This window comes from Eulemur rufifrons, chromosome 8 (genome assembly GCF_041146395.1).
Source record: "Eulemur rufifrons isolate Redbay chromosome 8, OSU_ERuf_1, whole genome shotgun sequence".
Classification (NCBI taxonomy): Eukaryota; Metazoa; Chordata; class Mammalia; order Primates; family Lemuridae; genus Eulemur; species Eulemur rufifrons.
The window spans coordinates 53,597,328-53,622,737 of NC_090990.1; the positions used below are offsets into that span (position 1 = coordinate 53,597,328).

Consider the following 25,410-nt stretch of genomic DNA (forward strand, 5'->3'; position numbering starts at 1 on the left):
GTAAGTGACTCTTCGTATTTAGTAATTTAATGGGCCCCATCATTCTAAATACAAAGGAACTTCCACAAGAAGAGAAGCCTGCTCTTTCTTAGCTTTGTAGTCTTGGATAAAAGCAAAGAAACCTTGGAAATCTGAATGTGTGTTTAAAAAGTCATTCCTTCATCAACCATGGTCTAGCAGGAAGACTGCTGGATTAGAAATCAGAAAATCTAAGTCCTTACGCAAAGTTAAATAAATCCCTTCTTTTCTAAGAGATTCAGACTCCTGAGGGGTAGTGTAGCTCTGACTTGCCCAAAGTCATTAATAGATATGACATCAAGACAAGTTTCATGAACACATAAGTTTGGGGAACTCTTGCATACAAGTTAGGGAAACGCTGCTAACTTGTTTATTTTTTTCCCCAGTTCTTATATCAGTCTCTTGTTTATCTTTTGTATTATCATTTAACTTTTTGGTTATTTTACCATGTCTTTCCAACTATAACAAAGGCTCCTTGAGGGCTGGGACCATCCCTTGAACATTTCTAATCTCCTTCATTGCACCTAGGAGGTATGGCCCAGGGGAATGGTTTCAAGCCTTGGAACTAGACTTCAGTTTCAATCCTGGCTTCTCCACCCATTAACTAACTGCCCTTGGGCAAGTCACTTCATATCTCAGAGCCATAGTTTTCCCATCTGTAAAATGGAAATAATAATACTTGTCTGAGGTTGTTGTGAGACTTAGTGCTAAATAGCCTTCAATAAATTATAACAGTTATTAAGAGTAAAAATCAAAAAGACATTTATTTAGTGGCCACTGCTTATGTTCATCCATGTGTGGATCCAGTGATATAACATGACTAAAACGTCTAATTCTTAAAAATAAAAATGTTTTATACTTATTTGCAAATGTGATAATAATACTGTATCTTAGTCTGCTGAGGCTACCATAACAAAATATCAAACTGGGTGACAAGATGGAAGTTTATTTTTGTTCTGGAGGCCGGGGAGGGAGTCCAAGACCAAGGCACCAGCAAGGTAGGTTCTATTCTGAGGCCTCTTTTCTTGGCTTGTAGGCAGCTACCATGTTGCTGTCTATTCTCATGACCTCTTCTTTGCACATGGGGAGAGTGAGAGAGAGTGAGATTTCTGGTGTCTCTTCTTACTACACTAATCCCATCATGAAGGCCCCACCCTTCTGACTTTATCCAACCCTAATTACCTCTCAAAGGCCCCATTTCCAAATACCATCACATTGGGAGTTAACAGTTCCAACATATGAATTTTTGAGGGGGGAAAACATAAAAACATTCCATCCATAACATACAAATTTTAAACTTATAACGTCTACTCTTAGGAAATGAGGTATTTGAAATTGTTTCCATGCTTTTTGGCAGAGTCCTCAAGAATAAACTGTTTACAATCATGGTATTTGATTGTCAAGTCAGAGGACTTTAGAGCAATTTAAAACACAAAATTAAAAAAATTTAATCTATTTCCCAAAGTGATAGAGGTATCCACACATAGACACACACACACACACACACACACACACACACAGTTATGGAGAAAAGTACAAAGAAATTTGATAAAGAAATTATCAAATGGAATTTCATTGATGTTTATATAAGATTTCAGTTGAAGTACAAAACCAGCAATCATACTCATTTAAGAGCCACCCTCCTTCACTGTCTAATTCCTCCTCCACTCCCTGGCCCAGAATTTTAAGATTGTGACCATTTATGGGTTGTGCACAAATATTAATTATAGTGCTTACTCCAGTATATGTGATTGTTTCATAAAATAAAATCATTTTAACAAGGAAGTATTACAGGATAACTTTTACATGTTTCAGAAACAGAATTTTCAAGATTTGGTTTTTTTAGGGTACTCTGTACCTCATAACAGATCACTTTAATGGAGTGCCATATCTGTACCAGGGGGTTAGCTTATACTTAATTCTTATTGAAACTCTATATGTTAGATATTATCAGCCAATTTTATAGATGAGAAAACAGGGGTTAATAGTAGATAAAGGACACCTAGCTATTAAATGGTCACAGTAGAATTGGAGCCCAAGCCTGTCTGAATATTTTCCACTGAATTATATTACTCCTGCTGAGAATTAAAAATTAAGAAGATGAAATTTAAAACCATTTATTTTTGTGCTTATTAGAATCTACATTAATAGGAGATTTAATGATATCTTGTGGTCATAAATGATATTAAAGTGACATTATAGATTATTTATGTAACATATTCACAATCCTTCTTCACTATTAGCTAGATAATTGAGAGTTAATGGTATAATTATAACTTCCCAACCAAGAGCAACTCAGGAAGACCAAACTAGAAAACAGTATAGAGAATACTGTTATAAAATGAGGTCAGTACTGTCTGTCCTTTGATTTCAAACATTGTTTTTCCCAGTAGAGTCATCATTCTGATACCTATGTGACCTCAGTACAATTCTTATAATGTTTCTGTGTATTTTAACTATTATTGACATGTCTGTTGTATGTGTCTAAATGTTACTCTTGAAAAATTTGGAAGAGTTATTTAAAGGCTTGAAACTCAACGTTGGTCCCTGGACAAGCAGCATCTAATTATCTAGGAGCTGGTTACAAAGGCAAGGTCTGGGCTTTGCAGCCCTGCCCCAAACAGCTGAATCAGAATCTGCATTTTAGCAAGTTCTCCTGGGGACTGGTATGCACGCTGAAGTTTGGGAAACAGTGTTTTAAAGTATTTTACACTTTCTTTGCAACTTGTTTTTACTTTCAATATGTACAATTACAGAGATAAAACTTCATAAAAAAATAAAACGATTTAGAAACAAATTTAACCAGGTTCACTAATAATAAGAGAAAAAATTTACCGAGCATGTATTTTATGACAGGTATTGTGCTAAGCTTTTTACCTACATTTCATGAAATAGTCAGAGCAACTGCATGAGGCAGGAATTATTAGTATCCTCGTTACAAACATAAAGAATCTGGGGCTTAGAGAGAAGTTATATGACTTGTCTATATAAAAGAAAATTTTTTCACAGTAAGCAGCACTTTCCTAAGAGCTGTTATTCAAAATTGAATGCTGTTTTTCACCGCAACTGGTTCTAACCTGCTGAACCTGTTAAGGTGAGGAACCTTGAGTGACCCTGCTCAGTCAGGCTGGTCCTGATTGCATTCGGGTTTTTTCCCTGACCCATGCATAATGGTACTGGATTTGCCTAACTGGACACAGAATTGGGAACTCATTCCACCCTTTCCATAATGCAGACCATCCTCAAGGCACCAAAAATCTGAGTCACTATGTAAAATTTTAAATGCTTAGATAATGAAATGCTTTTTAAAATACCACACAAAACACATCTGCAGGCAGAAATGAGACCTGTCCATGGCCTCTGCTGCAGATGCTAAGCTGAGAGGCAGGAGAATATAGTGAAGCCCTGGGGTCTGCACCGAGTTCCAGCTTTGCTACTTTGTCTGGCCTTGAGCAGGTTATGTAGCCTCTTTAAGCCTCATTTTCCTTATCTGTAAAATGAGCTTTAAAATGGTAGGTATCTTAAAGAGTTTTTATAAAGAAGAGATTATTTTTTTTCCTTTAATCCCTAAAATCCTTAGTAAAATACCTAGCATTTCATCACTGTTTTTGTTTTTATTGTTTTTCCCCTCAATCCTCCCTTGGACCTGCCCTCTCCACCCTTCTACCTCCTCACGGATATACATTCTGAACATCTGGCTACAAAGGACACCAAAATTGTAAACAAACAAAAAATCCTTCTGTCATTCTCAGTGGCTAAGTGACAGGTGAATTTAGAAAGGGAAAAAGTAAACTATAATTATTTTACCAAGTTAAACCACTTATTTGATGGGAAAAATATGACTGACTGATAATTTATATAATATGCTATTACCACATGAATAACTTTCGTTTAGTGAATTTTGGATATGGGGATTTTTTGAAAAATTTGTTTGCCATCTCACCTTTTAAAATGTCTAACTAATGTATTTAACTTTTCAGTTTATCTTTATTAGAAGAATTTGACTGTAGCTGTAATGAACTGGAGTCGCTGCCTTCTACTATTGGCTACCTTCATAGTCTTCGTACATTAGCAGTCGATGAGAATTTCCTTCCAGAATTACCCAGAGAAGTGAGGAATAAACTTGTTTTCTACTAATTAACTTTTTAAAAAATTATTATGAGTACATAAGAGTTGTATATCTGTATAAGGTACATGTGATGTTTTGATACAGGCTTACAATGTGAGTTAATCAAATCAGAATAATTGGAGTATCCAACACCTCAGGCATTTATCATTTCTTTGTGTTAGGGACATTCTAATTCCACTCTTTTAGTTATTTTAAAGTATACCCTAACTTATTGTTGATTATAGTCACTTTGTTGTGCTATCTTTTAATGAATCTGTTTTGAAATATAATCTTAACAGGTGCAATAGCAGTGTAGATTCATGAGTTGAACTGTGAATATATATAGGAATTATCTGCATATGTATTTGTTAATCATTCTATTTTAAATGACAAGTGACAAGTTCTCATATTTGATCCAGAAAATGTATTTGACTTAAACACTGCATGCAAAGAAAAGTAATAAAATATTGTAAGCTAATCAATGCTAAGGAATACCATTTTAAATCATTTAATTTATATATTTTTCTTTTAAGAACAGTTGTAAATAACATTTTGGGGTAATTAGATTTCTATTTTTGAGGCAAGCTTTTTTTAATGTGCATATCTTTATTAAGGTATCATATGGCATTACAATATTATTTTAACTTCAGGATCCACCAAGAGATTCTGTTAATTTTATCTCTAAATGGGATTTTATTTGCTAATGTCAAGAAAAAAGTATGAAGTATATTTTCAATTTAACATTGTCTACTAAACACTTTCATAATGATGGAAGAATAATCAATACATCATTATTTTAGAGCCAAAAGTTATAAATAAAAATGACAAATACCACCGTAATGTGCAATAAAACTGTGCCAAGAAAATGTCAATAATATTTTCTTTTTTGAGTACATATGATCTTCCATTATAAACACAGATATATTAGTATTCATTTGATAAACAAAATTGTGATTTATGAAAACAATGATGTTAATAACTATTTTAATAATAAAATAACAAAGAAAATTTATTTTTACTATGTAAAACAATATTAGGTATAAATTGCCTTAACATTTAAAAGAATATTATAATATATACATGTATTCTAAAAACCAAGATTATAAAAAACCAAAACATATCCTAAGAGAAAGTTAAAAGTGATAAGGAAATCTGTCACTTAACTAAATTGCTTTATAAATTAGAAAAACTAATGTAAAAATAGTATTACACTGTGATTCTTTACTTATTTTCTTTTGTTACCTATAGATTGGAAGTTGTAAGAATGTAACAGTTATGTCTCTACGCTCCAATAAACTGGAATTTCTTCCTGAAGAAATTGGACAGATGCAGAAACTAAGAGTCTTAAATTTGAGTGACAACAGGTATCTTTGCACATTTCACAAACACATTAGTTATTTACTGAAAGAAAATTATGAGGTTTTTATCTATAATATTGAACATATTTGCTGTCTTATGAAGTATATAGAAAGCAAATATCTATATTTTATTTAGGAAATGGCAGAAGCTAAATTATTTTTTAAACCAAGTATTTTTAAATTGTGTTCATTTGATTAAATTAAAATCATATATTATGTCATATATTAAAATTATATAAATATAAATCAACCAAATTTACATCCCCAAACTCTCTCATATGCAGAAAGCATAATAATATGAGGACATGGAAAATAATTATAATAAAAATATATTACATATATTAATAAAAATATATATGTGTATGTATGCACACATATGTTTTCATGGTTACATTTCCATCGCCAGCAAATTAACTGGGCAACATGTGCATTTTCAACTCCACCAGAGTACTGATGAGAATATTGCTAGTAAGTTAATGCTCAAACTTCTTAAAGTTTGAACATTATGGTAAGGACAATGAAAGGACTATTTAGTCATATTCAGAGAACTAAGAACAAAGAAAGTATACGTACTCCTCTTCTAACGAAGGTGTTATACTGGTAGATGAGTAAAAAGAAAAAGGAAACTTTTCAATTCATCTTTGCTTCAATCTTCTTTATAAAAGTTAATTACTCTCAAAAAAAGAATAAAAATAAATATTGACTCGACAGTACTGCTAAGTAGATAAAGTAATTATAGAATACAATGCACAAACTCTATGTTTTCAATAAGTTTCAGTCAGACAAGTGATAATATGAGGAACAAGAAACCCTGCAATGAAACAGTCAAAGATGAGCTTTTACGGAACAATAAGATGCTCAGATTATGAAAGTTTCAGGATAAACATGGGAGTTCTCATTTGTTTCTTAGTTTATTTGTGAAAAAAATAATGTGAATTTCAAAAAATAGAACATTTTTAAAAGGTTTGGAATTTTATTTATAAAATCAGAATGATAAGGAAGCACCAAAGCTTTAGGCATTGAGAGTAAGTCTTTTAAACCAACCTTGTTTCCTTTCTGACTGGGTTAACAGACTGAAAATGAGGAAAATGCATTGACTGTTGTCTCTGACTTTCATCAAGACATTTTTGTTAGTCACTAATTATATTTTTATAAATAAGATTAGGAAATATGGTCATGGAGATATCACAGAAAGATGGATTCCTATTGGATTCAATTACAAGTCCCCAGTGAAACTGTTACCTGGGAGAGGGTTTTTATGATGAGCTACAGAAGACTTTCCTAAATTCTTGGTCTGCTTTAATTTTATTCATTAATAATATGCACAATTATGTAGAAAATATATTTATCAAATATTACAAATGACCCATAGTTAGAAGTTCTATCAATACTTAGGAGTTACTTATTCAACAATGCTGCAGACGTTGAGTACCTTCCATGGGCCAGACATGCTGCTAGGTCCTAGGGCAAAATGTAAGAATAAGACATTGAGGAGCTCACAATACCAGAGATTTAAAATGCTTCATCAGGCCAGAAATACAAGCTTAAGTTATGTCCTAGTAGAGTGACTGGAACATGCTATGGAACCAAATTAATATTTTTAGGTTAACAAATCAATCAGTGAACCAACTAGAGGTAAAAGTCAATATTCAGCTAAAGCTGAGACCAAAATTAAATATTGCCATCAGAGAATGAACTGCTTGGAGAAAAGATTAAATAAGAAATATTATCCAAAAGTAATGATTATAACAATTTAATATTTAAAATGTGATAGATTTTTAAAGTTTGACATTATAGTTAGGAACAATGATTCCTCTGCCCTGTCAGCTACAAGATTGCTCCTGTGGCCACTGTAGTGCACATTTGTGATACTAAATAGAGGCTCACTTTCCACAAAAGAGCAAGAAAAAATGAGGGAAACTTATCCTTCCCTAGCAGTTTCTTTCTTCATATTCTACCATTGCGAATGGATTGATAATGACATCATGGACATGGTCGTACATGACTCTGGAGAGTTTTCCCCTCATGTAATTTTAATGCAGCAGAATTAACATTCTGCTTTTAATTTGTCCCCATATGAGGTGAAAAATTTCCCCAATAAGACCTTACTTCGTAATTTCTAGCTTAAGTGAATTTCAAATTAGAAACAACATTTTGGGGTAATTTGGGTTAAAGTTATGAATGATAGTATAACAAATAATTCTATTAAAAATTGTGATATAATTTAATATCTGTTATTCTTTGTAGTCTTATGTTTCACAAATATTTATTATCACAGAAAGTTAATTATATTCATCCTAAAGTTATCTAATGCCCAATCTTTTTGTATTGGTTGTCAATCTCTTTTCATATTTATTAAATTATTTGAAAGTCTAACTGGTTTTGCATTTAAATTAACTGCTTCCACAATACTTATTAAATATTGTAATTTTATTCCATTATCAAAATAAATGTATTCCTCAATTGGTTAATAGAATTACAACACATTAAAGACTTGAAATTTTTATTCCAAATTATATCTACAATGTTTACCTGTATTCAAAAGTGAACATCCAGAAGTTAGCAATAAATCTCATCGGCATGCCTTGTTTGCACTGCTCACTTTGCTCATGAGCTGTGATAGTAACTTATGTGTTCACAATTTGTTGATCGTGCACAATTTCAGGGATTCAGATAATATGTTAAAGTAGGTATTTGGCAGGTTGGCCTTCCAAAGGCTGAAGCCAAAGCTAAATACATAATTTGGATTGAATACCAAGGCTGATGTCAAACTTCACATATCTTGAAAGGGCTGTTTCTAAAGATTTCCTCTTTCAACATTTACTACACGATATACAAAGGGTGCAAGAACAAAAGAACACACTTTCTGAAAGGCAACATAACATTGGGGGCTGTAAATTTCTTTAGTAGTAAGACAGATATGTCCCCTTGCCCTCGTGGAGTCCTCCAGACTAAGAAAATAATCACAAAAATAAATATATCATTAAAAACTGTAATATATTCCGGAAGGAAAATACAAGGTGCTTTGATACTAGACCGAGGAAAGTAATTTAAATAAAGAGTCAAGGAAAGCCTTTTTGCAAAAATGGCATTTAGGCTGAGAATGAAACGATATGTGGGGTTTATTCAAGTGCAGTAAAGTGAAGTAAGGGAGAAAGGGTATCCCAGCGGAAAGGGGAGGCTGACAGAGAACCAGTGATGCTGATGAGGTAGGAATAGAGTTTCAGAAGAAACTTCTGGAGGAGTTTTTAGGAAACTTTTAAGCTTTAACAATGCATGTTAATAATTTTACAATGGGAAGTATTTGAAGGGTTGCTAATAGAAGGTTTTTCATTTTTTAAATATTGTTCAGGCTGCTCAAGGGAGAAAGGATTGTAGAGAAGAATGAAATCAACAAGTTAGAGTATTTTAAGTAATTCTTCTTAGAAATGAACCTTATCCATCTTCACCCATGCTATTACAATTTTCTTATTTTTGCAGATTGAAGAATTTACCATTCTCATTTACCAAACTTAAAGAGCTTGCAGCTTTATGGCTTTCTGACAATCAGGTAAAAACTTTTATTACCTGATTTACTTTGTTTATTAAGATGAACTGTAATTGAAACTTTGAATTACTAACTTATTTCTAATAGATAACTTTGACAATCACTACAAAATGTAGGTTCTTTATTCTCTAGAGGAGAGATTTTTGTAGAGATAGCAATTCAGACATTGCTATATACAAAACAGTACTATAATCCCTATCTTCCTTAAATATGTCTATTTAACATCTACTTGACTATCAAAGATCTAGTACACAAAATGATCATTTTATAGCCTTTTGGCTCTAGGTGGTACACGTATGTCCTTAGAGGATGTAATTTAATTATATCTCTGAAGGTAAAGAAAAAGAAACCATTTACCACAATCCCCACAAGAGGGAATTATCTTCTGTTCCTTTTTCTTCTCATGCTTTTAATTATAATCAACTTAATTCAAAAGCTTTATTCAAGAAATTTGCAACTACTAGTATTTTCTGTAAAATTTTTTGATATGATTCTTTATACTCTGGAAATGGATTATAACTGAGTTAGCAATTGAGTGTTAATGAATAATTTTATTAACTGGAAAATAACAAGAAACAATTGAAGATATCTGATTTGCCACCAGAAAAACTGGCGATAGACAATTTTGATATAGTTTATTAGTCCTCTTTTTTCATGTGATCCTAAAACTTTGAAGCACCTATTCTAAAATATGAATGGCCAAATGAAAACAATCCATCTTGAATTCAGTTTATCATTATTTTTTAAGCATAAAATAGCATTATCAGTAAATGAATTCTTCATACTTCTAGCTATTGGTCTACTTTTGTGAAAAATTAAAAATAACCTCTACAAAATATAAAATGTAAATGTAAGAATAATGTTTGCATTCCTGTAGTCATTAGAGCTTTTGCTTCCATCTACTGAGTAAAAAATTAGATTTTCATTCAAATTCAAATCTTATCAATAAACTATAGATTTTTCAAGGCATTAATATATTGTTATAAATAAATCATTTCTGGAATTAATGTGAACTGTGTTAATGGAACAGTCTATTCTACAATCTTGCATTATGAAAAAACACCCCCTAATATCATGATTTATTATTCTTGTGGGAGAATGAACAGAACAGTGATTGTATCATTTAACTTTTGTTTGGAACACTAATTTAATGTGTTTCTGACTGAGTTTCATGAGACAAACTGGTATCCCAAATCCCCTTTGTGCTTTACTCCTATTAATAAATGTCATGAAATAAGCATATTTTAGTGTGATATATTTCCAATATATTTCTGGCATATAATATCAGAGTTCTAAAAAAACTTTCAAAAATAGTATTTCTGAAATCAAATTGATAAAAGAGAATGAAATATGACTATAAGTAAATATATTGTAACATATCAGATACAAGTACAGTTGCTTATCTGTAATATGGATCCTATCTTTGATTATAAAAATATCTCTTAGAAGGCTGGGCACAGTGGCTCACACCTGTAATCCCAGCACTTGGGTAGGCTGAGGCAGGAGGATCACTTGAGACCAGGAGTTCAAGATCAGCCTGAGCACCATAGCAAAACCCCGACTCTACAAAAAATACAAAACAGCCGGGCATGCTGGCACACACCTGTAATCCCAGCTACTCAGGAGGCTGAGGCTTGAGCCTGGGAGTTTGAGATTGCAGTGAGCTGTGATGATGCCACTGCACTCTAGTCCAGACAGCAGAGCGAGACCTTGTCTCAAAATATATATATATATATATATATATATGTATATTAGAAATAAATGAATGCTTTTTAGCCTAATTAAATCCATGGATGATCTTATGTAGCATGAATTTACTAGTGAATTGCATTTGTCTTTCTAGGGCAACAGTTCATGAAAATGAATAGGCACATAGCACTATATCAAAAGCTTACTTAGTTGAAACAATTTAACACATTTTGGTCTCTTCAGGATTAAAACTGACATTGTTCAGTTGAATAGGTTTTGGTAAGTTTTGTAGAAGAGTATATTGAAGAAGAAGAAAACTTCATTATGAAAATCTTAGAATTTGAAAATATTCCTCAGCAATAGTCTTATTTCATGTTATACTTTTATTTATTTCTTTTTTTTTTTTCACTTTTCTTTCCATTGTTCATTCATCTGTGTGAGGCCAGACTATTGACTGTTATCTTATATAAAGTAAATATTCTTCATATTTGCAATTTTATTAATCTAATTTATGTGTTCTTTGCTTCCAGTCCAAAGCCCTTATCCCTTTACAAACTGAAGCCCATCCAGAAACAAAGCAAAGAGTATTGACTAACTACATGTTTCCCCAGCAACCTCGTGGTGATGAAGGTAAATTGTCAGAAGAAATTTCTTCTCTACTTATAATGATAATGGATAGAAAAGACTAATTTTATTCTGATCTCTGGCCAGGAGTACAAGCTCATGGACAAGCCTGTAAAGATAATTACACGATACACAAATATCATTTGGGGATTTGCTCTAAGCATAAGTCTTATTTTGTATGCCAAAATATTTCAAGTAAAATTCCAAAACAAAATTTTTCCTCTTTGTATCTTCTAGGAAAATAATGTTGCCCTTTAGGAGCAACTCCTCTTTGTGGATTGCAAGTCACAGGACTTGTTAACCATATGTGGGACCCAGCTAACCGAAACAAGCTAAGAGCAGTCAGATCCAAGGAGGATTCAATGAGCTGCTTCATTTTCTGTATTCACTTATTGCTTGAACACAATTTAAACATTTAGCCCAGTGACTTCAGGACTCAAATTATAGTTGACTCATGTTCTCAGTCAACTATAAAAAGATGGCTTGCAAATAATGACCATTCTTTTTTTTTTTCAAGCTGAGTTTCCCTAAACTATTTCAGCAACTAAAACCTTTTTGAATAATTAAATCTTCTATCCCATGATCACATTATTCATAAAAATTTTAAAAGAAATTTGCCGTTTACTATTAATATTTGAAACTTGGAAAAGGCTCCTTACTTCAAGCCACCACTGGTCGACATGTACATTTTCTACAGTTGTAGAGTAACAGTAATTCTTAGAAGAGTAAACCGCTTTCATCCAGCCATGGATAAAATCCGCCCCATCTGCTTGAATGAGAACAACTTGTAAAAGAAACCATTTTCTTACGTATTTTTTATTTTTAAGGATAATTATAATAAATGGCTTTAGTCTTTGACTTCCAAATGTAAGCGAACCATTTAGAGTTATTTTAGAATATTTTCTTCAAATTTTGACTTATAGAAGTAGAAAAAGGAAAAATTATTTTGCTATGTATTTTTTAGACCTTAATAAAGTTGATCGCTTGAATTTATGAAAGAAAACCCACCATGTTTACATATCATATAAGAAAAGTCTTAAGTAAAGATTATGTTTTATTCATGTAGCTTCACTTACATTTTCATTTTAGTAGCCCTAGAGTATCAAAATATTTAATTTTAAAAGGATGTGGGGAAAAATGAAAAGTGTTTCATATTCACTGGTCATTTCTGAGATCTAGACTTACAGATAAAATCCATAATTTGTCCCAGGGTGTGAGGTAAGCTTACTTAGGTAAGGTGCAATGTTAAGGAATTAGCCTAGGTGGGGTTTATTTTTTTCCTTTGAGGAAAGAAAAGTTGGTAATTGAAAAGTTTTCTTGAACTTCAAGTAAATCACCCTTTGGTTTTTCAGGCAGGAGGGTAATAAATTTTCAGAATCCCTTCAACAAACAAAGAAATATATGATAAGGCCTCCTTTGTTAAGGAATTTAGCCTAAACTAAGTAGTACTTTTATTGCATTTTAAGGTGATCTTTGCAATAATAATGCAAAGAAGATATTATCATTAGCCAACATTTTCATGTAAATTAAGGATTTATAAAACATTTTCCCTGTTAGAGACACATTTAAGCTAATTGAAACCTTAATGTTAAAGACTAAATTTTCCTCATTCTCTACCATAAAAACAAGGATCTCTCCTTCATTGCCCCACCCCACACATACCCAAAAAAGTTTCAATCTTAGATACTTTACTGCAAAATCAATGTTATGCAGTAAGCTATAATTGTGCCACTCCACTCCAGCCTGGGCGATAGAGCAAGACCTTGTCTAGAAGGAAAGAAAAAGGAAAAAAGAAGAGAGAGAGAGGGAAGGAAGGGAGGGAGGGAGGGAGGGACTGACTTTGGGAGGCTGAGGTGGGAGAATCACTTGAGGTCAGGAATTTGAGACCAGCCTAAGCAAGAGTGAGACCCCATCTCTACAAAAAATATAAAAATTAGCCAGGTGCCATGGCACACACCTGTAGTCCCAGCTACTCAGGAGGCTGAGGCAGGAGGATTGCTTGAGCCCAGGAGTTTGAGGTTGCAGTAAGCTATGATGATGCCGCTGTACTCTAGCTGGGGCGACAGAACCAGGGTGACAGATGAGAGACTCTGTCTAAAAAAAGAGAAAAAGAAAGAGAAAAAGAAATCCTGATAGGGTTTTGTGGGTACAAATACAGGCTCTATTCAGACATGGAATAGAATTCTGCCATTAGCTACAGAGAAGCTGCATAACTTTGAGCAAGTCTCTTAAAATTCAGTTATGCTTTGCTCATTAATAAAATAAGCATAACATTAATAGTACCATTATGCTGTTATGAGGCTTCAAAGAGATAATGCTTTAAAGTGCTCAGTCCAGCTCTCTCTGTTGTTATCCTATGGAGAACCCATTCCCTACACTAGGAAATTTCCCAATCCCAATATGTAACTAATGTATACTTAGGAAAGCTGAATTTGAGTTAAGATGTCAAAAGACAATGTAATAAATACCAAGAGAATTTTATTCCTTCTTTCCTCTTTCTTTCTTTCTTCCTTCCTTTCTTTTATTTGCTTCTTTCTTTTTTCTTATTTTTGTATTCTTTTGTAGTATCTATCATTTTTTGCATAGTATATTAAGTTCTAATAGTAACACTCTATGTTAAAAAAAAAATCAATAATGCTTTTGGAATTTGACTGTAGATTTCCAGTCGGACAGTGACAGCTTTAATCCTACACTGTGGGAAGAGCAGAGACAACAACGCATGACTGTTGCCTTTGAATTTGAAGACAAAAAAGATGATGATGAAAGTGCTGGGAAAGTTAAGGTGAACCTTTTAGTTTTTGTTGCTTCTTTCTCCTCTATATTCTTTTTGTTTGTCCGTTGTTATTATTCAAATAGATTTGGGAACAAATTAAGTGACCACTGCCAGAAGGTCACATACATCTTCCAGTCGCATGGTGGTACCTTTCATTACAGCAGCCTGGTAGTTCTAGAAGCACTGGTGTGCTTCGGAATGAGACTATGTCCCAAACCTGAATGAGCAAATTTGATAAGCCACCCCATCCTACAGAATGAGAGAGATTCAAGCTGAGAGGAAGTAAAAATAAATAAAAATCTGGGTGATGGACCTCCCATAAGCAGCTTAGTCCATCTTTGACACGCTGCAATGGTTTTCTTTTAATCACTGAACAAGGCATCATGCACACTGTATAAGTCCAAAGTACACATTTATGGAAGGGTCAATTGATTAATATGTTACATTGGCATTAAAATCACTGAAAGGTTCTGTGTCCCTGGGATATTTGAGAAGAATTTATGTGCTTCCTTAAATGTGAGGAAAAATTTTAAAGGAGATGAGTGCCTAATGGCAGGTGATGTTCCTTAGGGAAAATAACTTAAATATTTTTTACCTCAAAGCATATTTTTATTTTATTTTTATAGCTTTAAGGGGTACAAGTGCAGTTCTGTTACATGGGTATATTTTGCAGTAGTGAAGTCTGGGCTTTTGATGGACCTAATACCTGAATAGGGTATATTGTATCCAATAGTTGATTTTTCATCCCCTATCTACCCTCCCGGCCTCCCACTTTTTGGAATCTCCAATGTCTATTATTCCACTCTATATGGCCATGCATACCCATGGTTTAGCTTCCACTTATAAGTGAGAATATCTAATCATATTTTTAAAAATCCTTTATTGGGACTAATTTAAGTCAAGTAATAAGACTGAATTTTAAAATTTCTGTTTCATGTTATCATCATGGCAACATCTTGAATCTCTCATTTAGTTTTTATAATTTTATCTGTGCACTTTTTCCATCATGGATACTAACAGCTCTCACTCTTAGTGACTAATTATCTGAATAATTATATTTACATCCTATTAATAAATCTATATTGTGTGATGTGTTCTCTTCTCCATCCTCTCCTTCCCACATTTTCTAAACTTAAGCCAATACAGTATAGAACCTTACTAGAATTAGACAAGGTAATTGAGCCCTTACTGACAAGACCTACCTATATCATTATGGAGAACCCAAAATGGATTCCCAAATCCAGATTAAAAATTTTGTTAAAGATTTGGGTTTTTAGGCCGGGCGCGGTGGCTCACGCCTGTAATCCTAGCACTCTGGGAGGCCGAGGCGGGTGGATTGCTCAAGGTCAGGAGTTCGATACCAGCCTGAGCGAGACCCCGTCTCTACTAAAAATAGAAAGACATTATATGGACAACTAAAAATCTATATAGAAAAAATTAGCCGGGCATGGTGGCGCATGCCTGTAGTCCCAGCTACTCGGGAGGCTGAGGCAGTAGGATCGCTTAAGCCGAGGAGTCTGAGGTTGCTGTGAGCTAAGCTGACGCCACGGCACTCACTCTAGCCTGGGCAACAAAGTGAGACTCTGTCTCAACAAAAAAAAAAAAAAAAAAAAGATTTGGGTTTTTAAAAAATGTTTCTGGATGGTTGGTTAGTGACATCTAACCACCAAAGAGACATTTTTTTAACTTGTGAATTCCTGGAAAAAATAATGCTAAACTAAAAGTAAAAAAAACAAACCACTAGAACATTTCAGTTCTTCTTTTAAGGATTTCATATGTTAAATCCAGAACCAATGGATGATGCATTCTATGAGGTCCACCCTATGCTGGACCTCTGATTCATTTTTATATTTCACTGAACTGTCAAAAACTGCATGCTTCTTCCTAAATATCTATATTCAAAGGATCCAAGAAGAAAAGAGTGCATTTAATATACTCTGGTATATGTGTCAATGAAAACATAAAATATAGTAAATACAAACTATTATTTAGAAGCCCTGTTTGTGTGTTATATGATCAGGTTTTTTATAATCAGAGTAGGTTCATTATACTTTAGAATTTTTTTTCTTTATGTTTATTTACATTTGGTTTATTTATATATTGGTAAACAACGTATGTTTCCAAAATCTCAAACTACTTTGACTAATTTGAATATTTCCAATGCCGTTGGCTATTGGACAAATTAGAGCACAAACAAACTTCTAAATAAATCATCATGGATGTATGATGAATGGAATTACTGTAATTTTACACTAAATTAATCATACTTTTCTGGTTCATTACATGTACATTCAATTTAGCACCATTTTACCTTTAATTTACATGAAATTTAAAAAGGAACCATTGACCTATGCTATCAACTTTCAAATGAACTAGAGTATAATGCCCTACTTATAGTGTGTATAGTGTAGTATGAATGCTGCATTGTGTGGAGAAATTGTGACACTTTCATATGATATTGGTACTGTTTTATTACATGGATTTAAAGCTAATTTTATGATGGTTATTTTAAATGCATTACCCAGAGTGAAAGAAAAAAAATTGAGAGTAGAAAAATGATAAAGTGAAAGTATTGCTACAGTGCTCCTCTTTCTCCCAGAAAATGGAGATTCCTTCTCCCACAGGATCTCTCCTGCCAAGCCCCCTGGGAAAGGGGCCAGCGTGGGATTACTCTCCAACCTGCCAGACTGTCTGGCGATTGCTGCACACCATGGGCCAGGTGTGATCAGCAGATCCAAGATATGCCCGTCCCCCAGAATGACCCACAGCTGGCATGGGGTTGTATAACTGGCCTCCAGCAGGAAAGGAGCATGTGTACTCCATTGCCAGTTGCAGCACAATCCACCACTCTTCCCTCTCTAAGTGGCAGACAGGTAGGCCTAGGTGTTTGGGGTAGGAGAATCCCCCCTTGTACAGGCAACCTTGGAACAATGGTTTATGGGGTATATTCTGCATGATTTGGGGGGAGCAATGTTGATCACACAGGAACTTTCAAATTGCCAGTGTTTGATCCCAATTTAATTTTTTGTTTATTGACATTGGCAATGGGGTGGGGAGGACTGAGTCAGAGGGGAGGGAACATCACTGTGAGGTGCCTATTGGTGGGATATCTGGCATGGTTTTGGTTTTTGAGTTGGGTGTTTCATTTTTATTTGTATTTTTTTTTTTATTTTGAAAGATTTTTTTCTTTAAAGTGTGAGAATACGAATAGTCGGGCAGAATGTTGACAACACTATTGATACAATCTAAATTGTCCCCTCCACACATATGCACATTTTTTATAATGTCAATTGTAGAAGAGATTAAATAGCCAAAACTTGATTCTTAAAATAGCATGAGATTTAAATTGAGATTTGCTGAAAGCGGACTTTGAGCGCAAAGATAGACAAATGTTGAAAAGCATCAATTTCCTTTAATTTGAAGACCACAGATAAATGAATTCCTGTAAGAGAAGATTGGGCTGGGAGTTGTAGCAAATAGGGCTTCCTTATCTCAGTGGATTAGGTTTTTTAAGAGGTTAATGGGGGGGCAGGGGAAGGAATCATGTCTTAATGGAACATGAAAGAACACTACATTTTTTGTAAACTTTCCTACCCACATGTAATGGACTATATTCTTATTCGGTGTCTTATATTCTTTCTACAATATAAGGCAAGATGAGAATGCATTTTCCTAACTGAACCTGCTATAAGTTTCCTTTTTTGGTAAACCATTCCAACTAATTCCTAGAATAAGATAATTAACAAAAAATCAATGATCAAAGCACTAAGTATTATTTCTCTTACTGGAATTTATAATCAAATCAAATTAGAATTTGATCATGATATGAAATATAATATATTATATGAATATAATATATTATAATATCTGAAAAACATAGTTCTGTATGAATTCAAGATATCATTTCTAAATGCCCGAGCTATTATCATTAAGTAATTCTTTCTTCATTGCTAAGTTTTGGGGGGTCTCCAATATCTTACAGCTGCTATTTGCATTTACTCCACTGTATTTAGATAAATACACAGAATGTTGTGAAACATGTTTTCCAAAATTAAAATATTTCAGTAAAACTATTGCACTTTAATAAAATGTATATGTGAAATGAGCAAATACTTTATAGTGAGTGATAAACATAATACTTTTGCAAGAATATAATTGATGTATTTCCCACCTATGTTTATAATAAATGAATTTATATCTTTTTTAATTCCAGTTAAAATAGGGGAATATTTATAGCCTATATTTAGAAATATAAAGAAACTGCTTTTGTATTTGGATATTACTGAGCTATTAGCATAACTGGGTTTATGATCATATTTATTCATTTCTGAAGCAGTGCATACAGGACTTGAAAGATAGGAAAGCAAAATAATCTGTAAAATGGCATAAAATATGCTTGTACAGAGCTTACAAACATAATTTTAAAAGAAATTATAAAATATTGCATTACTTAGCTTTATTTTTCAAAACATTGAAATTATTTTGTTATTTAACTCAATAAAATTCACATTTTACACGTATAGTATTTCTTCTCAAATATTATACAAATATGTGCTGCACCTCTACCAAGGAATATCTCTGAGATAAGTAACACTTGTGTAACATAATTCTTAAAGTTAAAAGAGACATAAGTTTGAATCTAGGCATTGCACCTACTAGCTGTGTGACCTTAGGCAAGTTACACTGTCTGAGCCCCAGTTTTCTTTCTGTAAAGTGGGAACAGCTGTTGCAACGGGTTGTGAAATTTAAATGAAATTTAGTTATAAATTAATGATAAATTCTATAATTTATTAATCATTTAGTATATAAACACTAATTTATATTTAAGCCCATAGGATTAATAATATCTATTATTATATAAATAATAATAAATTAAATATCCCCATAAAATATTGAGCATGGTGCCTGGCACGTGGAAGATACTGAATAAATGATAACTGATGTTGCTGCATAAAATCTGAAAAAAGTTACAGACAAGTTACAGGTATTATGGCTAGACATATACACAGTAATCTAGATTACATAAGGAATCAAGACTTTAAAAATACGTAAGTAAAATCTGATATTAGAAATAGTATCTAATCTCTGCATAGTACTTACAAATTTTCAAAGGACCAGCCTTCATATTTTTCTCATTTTAGCTCTAGATTAACCCAACTACATGGGAAAGATATTATTTCCATGTTATATGAATAGAAATGACAGAAAGATTAGTGGCTGGTAGCTAGTTGGTAGTACATTTGTGGCTTAAATTTAAATCTTCTGACTCCAAGTCCAGCAAGTTTTGCTAGTAGACTACTAAATGGGAAGCAAGAAATTTATTTTCTAAGTGAAACAAATCTAAGCTTTATGAGACCTGAAGCTTCCACAATTTGGGGAGGGGACTTTTTTAAGGAAAGGAATATGTAGTACCTTATTATGACCCCTCATAAGACTTTGGAAGAGATTTGTAGCTTAAGCTTCTTTAGCTTCTTATTTAAATCTGTTGCTAGATTTAAATATTGTCACAGAAATAAAATATTCAAGCATATTCTACGATGTAACTGAAATATCACCTTTACTTCCTTTTAAAATAACCAGAAAATATTGGTACTATGGCCATAAGTAAATAATTATCTAATTGTGTCAGACGGGACATAGCATCTACAAAAGTAGATTACATTACTCAATGAAGTATTTAACTCAGTTAAGGAAGAACACATTTCTTTTGCCTACCATTCAATTTATAAGTGTAATTTTAGTGTTGAGGATTTTTTAAGTTACATAGAATTTTAATTTAATGCCCTATTTTCACTTATTTTTCATTCATATACCACTGGCTATTAAAAATCAAAAAATGTCCTTAATTGGCATGATAGTCATACCATTCTACAATTTACTTTCTAAAAAATGTAGTTTTTTGACTTTTAGCCCTTTGATGTCAAATACTTTTAAACAAGTACAACAATATAATTTAAAAATTAGACTTCATTTGTGATGAACATTTCCAATACCAGTTTAAACAGATGATCCAAGAATGCATGCATCCCAATGAACTTTGTCAAGCATGGATTTCATTCTTTTTATATTTATTTAAGAATGCATTATAAACTTAAGTACTCTAGGATGTATTTATATTATACTCAAATAACATAGTTTTTTTATATCAAGTCTAACTTTGTCTTGGGTTATATTTTTGTAGTTTTATTTCTACATGTTACCAATTTCATGCTTGTTGGAGATTAAGCTACAGTTAGGCAATTCTTACATTAACAAAATTATCTGGCTTTTCATCTGCTTTCCAAATATTTATTGAAAATATAATTTTATACTTTTAGTATTGAAAGGAATGTTAAAAATCATCTAGTGGAGTCCAGTCCCAGTATTTGATGAGCCACTAGGAAGACAAATATACTAGAAAGAATAACAAAGTTGGTGAATTTGCTAAAACTGCAGATGAGCAAAAGTGTTTGAATTTGTATTCATAATCCTCAGATCTGTACCACCATCATAGCTTCTTACATTCCATGAATTACATAGGTGTGTGGGGGTGGGTATGTGTGTGCCCCTCCCTCTTTTTCCTTTTCTCTTTTCCCACTCTTCCTCTTCCTCCTTTAGCTTCTCTTCCACCTTTTCTCCTCCACCTCCCTACCCTCCCACACACACTTTCCACAGACACATACTCACCACAATCACATAAACCATTCCATTTTGTAAAGTTGGTTCTACTCAGATGCAACAAGACACAATTGTTGGAACAAGCCAGGCCAAGTAAATCTGCCCCTTATTTTTCTCCACTTCCTTTGACTCAGCATGAACAACTTGTATTTATTCTATTTTAAATATAGTATAATAAATACTCTGATGTGGGATATTCTATATGGAATGTCTCGTATTTTCTCTCATTAAATACAGTGCTAAGAGCAGTGATGAATATGTGTTCCCAAAAGTCAGTCTGATACCCCAAAAATGAATTCAAGAATGGAAACAAATAGCTGGATAAATAAAAGCCAAAATTTACATGTTTGCCTAAAATATCTTTAAAAATGGTCTCAATTTTTTATTCCTCTTTATTGTAAGATATTACTCAAGAAGCAGGTTATTTTCTTAGGATAAAAACTAAGTATAGTAAACCACGCTGAAGCATTTTTTTCTTAGATTTTTACAAGAATTAACTATCCTACCTTTTGATGTAGCATGCTAATTAACATAAAGCTAATGTCTGCTTGGGCAGCGGATATTTTCAACTCTCCATTTTTTAATACACAGCTCTACTTGTAAATCTCTTGGGGTCTCCTCCCATCACCTGTATTGGTACTCTGAAGATATTCTTAACATCAAAATTATTACTTACGAATAATTAAGATAGGAAAGGGAACAGTGTCTAAAGTATGAAAGCAGCTGATAATAAGTTGATTAAATTTCTCAGAGATTACCAGTCACTTAAGTGTTTGACCTACTGCTATTTCGGCCATCTACAGGGTAGGTCTAAAGATAGGGCATAATCCAAAAATTATTCATAATCTAGAAAGGTGGGAAGGGGTAGGGAGAAGTCTCATGAGGCCGAATGTGAGAACACTATGTGTTCTACTCCATAGCATTTTCTCAGCCAGCTCAACACTCACTGTATTGCATTTGGTTATACTACTGCACATAACATGGGGTAGTTTTGTGAACATGCTTGCTGAAGTTATTTTTATGTAAATTTCTTTTTATAAACTTCTAGGTTGAAATAAACCTAAAACGATATCCAACTCCTTACCCAGAGGATTTAAAGAATATGGTAAAATCTGTTCAAAATCTCGTGGGTAAGCCAAGCCTTGGAGTGCGTGTTGAGAATTCAAATCCAACTGCTAACACGGAGCAAACTGTGAAAGAAAAATATGAACACAAGTGGCCGGTGGCCCCAAAGGAGATTACAGTGGAGGTATTTGAAGGTTATTGGTAATTGCCAGTGTGGTTTGGATTTTTTTGAATTTTAAATGATATGGGTTTTTTATTTTTAACTGAATAGATCTTCCTTGATAAGTGCATTTTTTCTAAAAATATAAATGATCTCTCTACTCTTTCAAACTATGAGGGTTGCATTTAATAAATCACAGACAAATGATGCCCTCATGGCTTAAAATCATGAATACAGCCCCAAAAGTTCCAGTACACACAGAATGAATAGTTATCATCCAGCAAGACCTGGCCAGGGAGTGCAGTATTATTTTGGCTACCCCAAATTTTTATTGTATCAGTTGTTGAAAAGACTAACCAAAGATTTTTTATTTTGGAAATCTCATAAAATTCCTACTCACATTTAGAGCACAATCTTTTTTATGTTTGGGTTACAACCTTTGTAGGAAACACCACTATTAACAACGAAAAGGGGAGATAACTTTGAAATTTAGGTTTATGGAATCTAGTCATGTGAAACTTAATTCCTGTATTTCAGAATGAGTTAGAAATTCATCCTTATTGATTTGTGTGGTCTGAAAAGAATTCAACTACATTTATGCCACCGCTACTATCTCTCTCATCAACTCCAGCTAATTTAGTTATCATCTTTTTATCTTCATTAGGACATAACTGGTATGAGTACATCTAGAAGTTCCAATAACTACTCAAAAATCTAAACTGACAAAACTCTTTTACAAATCTGCATTTCAAAGCATCGATTTGTTGCATTTATTAAACACCAACTCTATATGTAACACTGTGCTAAACACTGTGAGAGAGAGAAAAGAAATATAAAATGTGTCCATAATCCCCAATTAATTTAAAGCCTAGCCAGATACACTTAACACTCATGAAGTGATTAGAGAACATATTATATACAATATGATCACATGTTTGGTTGTGTGATAGAGAATATAATACTCTTAGTTAAGGTTAGACTGCATATTAAAGATTGAATGATTCTTTTAAAGTGAAAAAAGGAGAAAGGCATTCCTGGCAAAGGGAATATCTTGAGCAAAAAATAAGTACAGTGTGCACATTTGCCAGGCAAGGAACCAGCCTGCCCCAGAAGAGGGGAATACAGTTGTATATCTAAGGAAGACATTTTCTTAAGTATTAATTTTCATTGCTTTTAGCTTTTTGCTTATAAAATCAGTATTATTGTACTTTCTCCTTTCCAAAATATTACACATACACTATAGCAAAACAACAGGCTTTTCTTTACCCCTAAGATATTGCAGCAATATAAAAAGGAAGGAAATGAACATTTACCAGGTACACATTAAATACACACTTATAACACTTTTTATTCAAATCTCATGTAATCACAGTTTAACATCAAAATAACTATGCAGTCATGATAACTTATAAACTGGATAATTTTACTGTAATACAAAATAAGAACATCCTAAGATTTCTTAATGCAGGGATGGGATAGGTGAGGCAGGGAAAAGATGACTTTGGTCTTGAATTTGGTAATAACCCTACAGTAGAGAAAATAAATCTTAAAATTGTCCCACAAGCACTTCAAGCTTAACAAATCCAAAATTAAATTCAATGTTTTGTCCCCAAACTTGCTTCTGCTCCTGTATTATTGATCTTGATCTCAGCTGGCACCATTATCTACCATTTCATTCAAGCTAGAGATGTAAACGGTGTCCTGATTTCTTTCCTTCTTTCTCTATACATTTTTACCTAAATGTATCTTCTCTCTCTCTCTTCCCTCAGGCCCTCAACTCTGGCCAGCATTACAAACTGCCTTTCTTGGCATACCTTGTCCCCAGCCTCTTCAGCCTTGTCAGTGATCTTTCTAAAACGCAACTCTAATCATATCCTTTCCCTCCTTAAAAACACTACAGTGGCTTCTTATTAACTACACAAAATCTAAGCTTCTTAAGTACCTAAGGTAGCCATACTAAATAAGGCTAAGATTAAAGCTCAACTTTCAGCTTTAAGTTTATTTGTGTGATTTTCCCTCCCCCTTTTTTAGTTTTTTTCTTATACTGGCCTTTTCCTTTTAAATAGAAATTTCACTGCTAATTTCAATATTTTACCTAAAATTGCGATTCTAGATCTTCCTTCCCTAAGTTTGAACCAGCCTAGAGCAAGGAGAAGCTGTTGCTTTCTGTATCATCCTTCTGTCTCCAATTGACTACAGCCAAATTAAGGGTCATACTCCATTTCTTCAATGTCAGATTTAATAAATACAGATAATCAAGCATCTAGCTGATCAGTGTATACTGGGCATTTATTACATGCTTTGTACTTGCATGCTTTTTTTTGAGTCATTATTATTTAGGTATCACTGCCAAGAATGTGGAAGAGTGTAGTACACATTGCATGATATATTTATCTATGTGATTAAATATGGAAAACCAAGAAAAAAACTAAGAGCAGAGGTAGGCAGGACCAGAAGTGGAAAACAGAAAGAAAGAACAAGGTAACTAGATTACAAATACAACTGAGTAAGGAGGAAAAGGAAGAGTAAATCAACATTTATTTCTCTCTTTCTATTTGCCAACTCTATGGCAAGAGCTTTAACATGTTATGCTAGACAAAAAACAGAGCTGGAGAGCCATAAGAACAAGAGAACAGGGAGAGATGGTGGGTCCCCGATTTTCCCTTTTTTCTTTATGTCGTGTGGAGTTTGCATTTGCCTTTTCCCCAGCTCTCTTTATGTGGCTAGCACTTCCTCAGCCTTCATATTTCAGCTTGAAGGTCACCTCAACAGGAAGGCCTTCCCTTATCACCCTGATCAATCACACCCTCTGATTTTCTCAATCCCGTCACCCTGCTTGTTTGCCTTAAAATATAAAAAAAAAAAATTGTGATTACTTTGTTTATTGACTTCAGACTGTGAGGGCAGGGACCATTTCTATCTTGTCCTTCATTGTATTCCCAGAGTCTATTGCAGGGCCTAGTACAGAGGAGGAGCACAATAAATATTTGTGAATAAGTGATTGATACAGTCTAGGATTATACCTCTGGTAACATGTCTGTCTCTTCATCCAATTAAAAAAATTCACTGAATTCAAGGACAATTTCTGAGTTTTTGTTCAATTCATGATTAATTCATTATTGGCTGCCTTACCTATCCACATTTTATCACTTGTGTGTTGACTAATCTCCTGGTTTACAAATGCCCTTACTGTCTCAGTAATTTTGTTACAGTGACCCTAAACCAAAAGAAATACCTAGCAGTTCTATTTAAGTAGTTAGACCCAAACAACTTAAATATTTATGCCCTACTTAGTGATCATTTGAAAAACCAATGCACATAAATTGAAAGAGAAAATAATATTTTTATTTCATTCTTAGATAACAAAAACCAAAATGTTAATGGGATATATGTACCTGTTGGGCACTACTT

General features: G+C 33.3%; 1 protein-coding gene across 2 annotated transcripts in view; it reads left to right on the forward strand.

The window, feature by feature from the left end:
* The window catches only part of LRRC7 (leucine rich repeat containing 7), a 494,934-nt gene that overhangs the window by 385,703 nt on the left and 83,821 nt on the right, over positions 1–25,410 (forward strand). For both annotated transcript variants that reach the window (XM_069478066.1, XM_069478067.1), the window contains exons 11-17: positions 3,999–4,128; positions 5,375–5,490; positions 8,965–9,034; positions 11,251–11,350; positions 14,002–14,126; positions 16,742–16,990; positions 21,823–22,023. In XM_069478066.1, the coding sequence (XP_069334167.1) occupies positions 3,999–4,128; positions 5,375–5,490; positions 8,965–9,034; positions 11,251–11,350; positions 14,002–14,126; positions 16,742–16,990; positions 21,823–22,023 (991 nt within the window). The remainder of the gene's footprint in view (positions 1–3,998; positions 4,129–5,374; positions 5,491–8,964; positions 9,035–11,250; positions 11,351–14,001; positions 14,127–16,741; positions 16,991–21,822; positions 22,024–25,410) is intronic.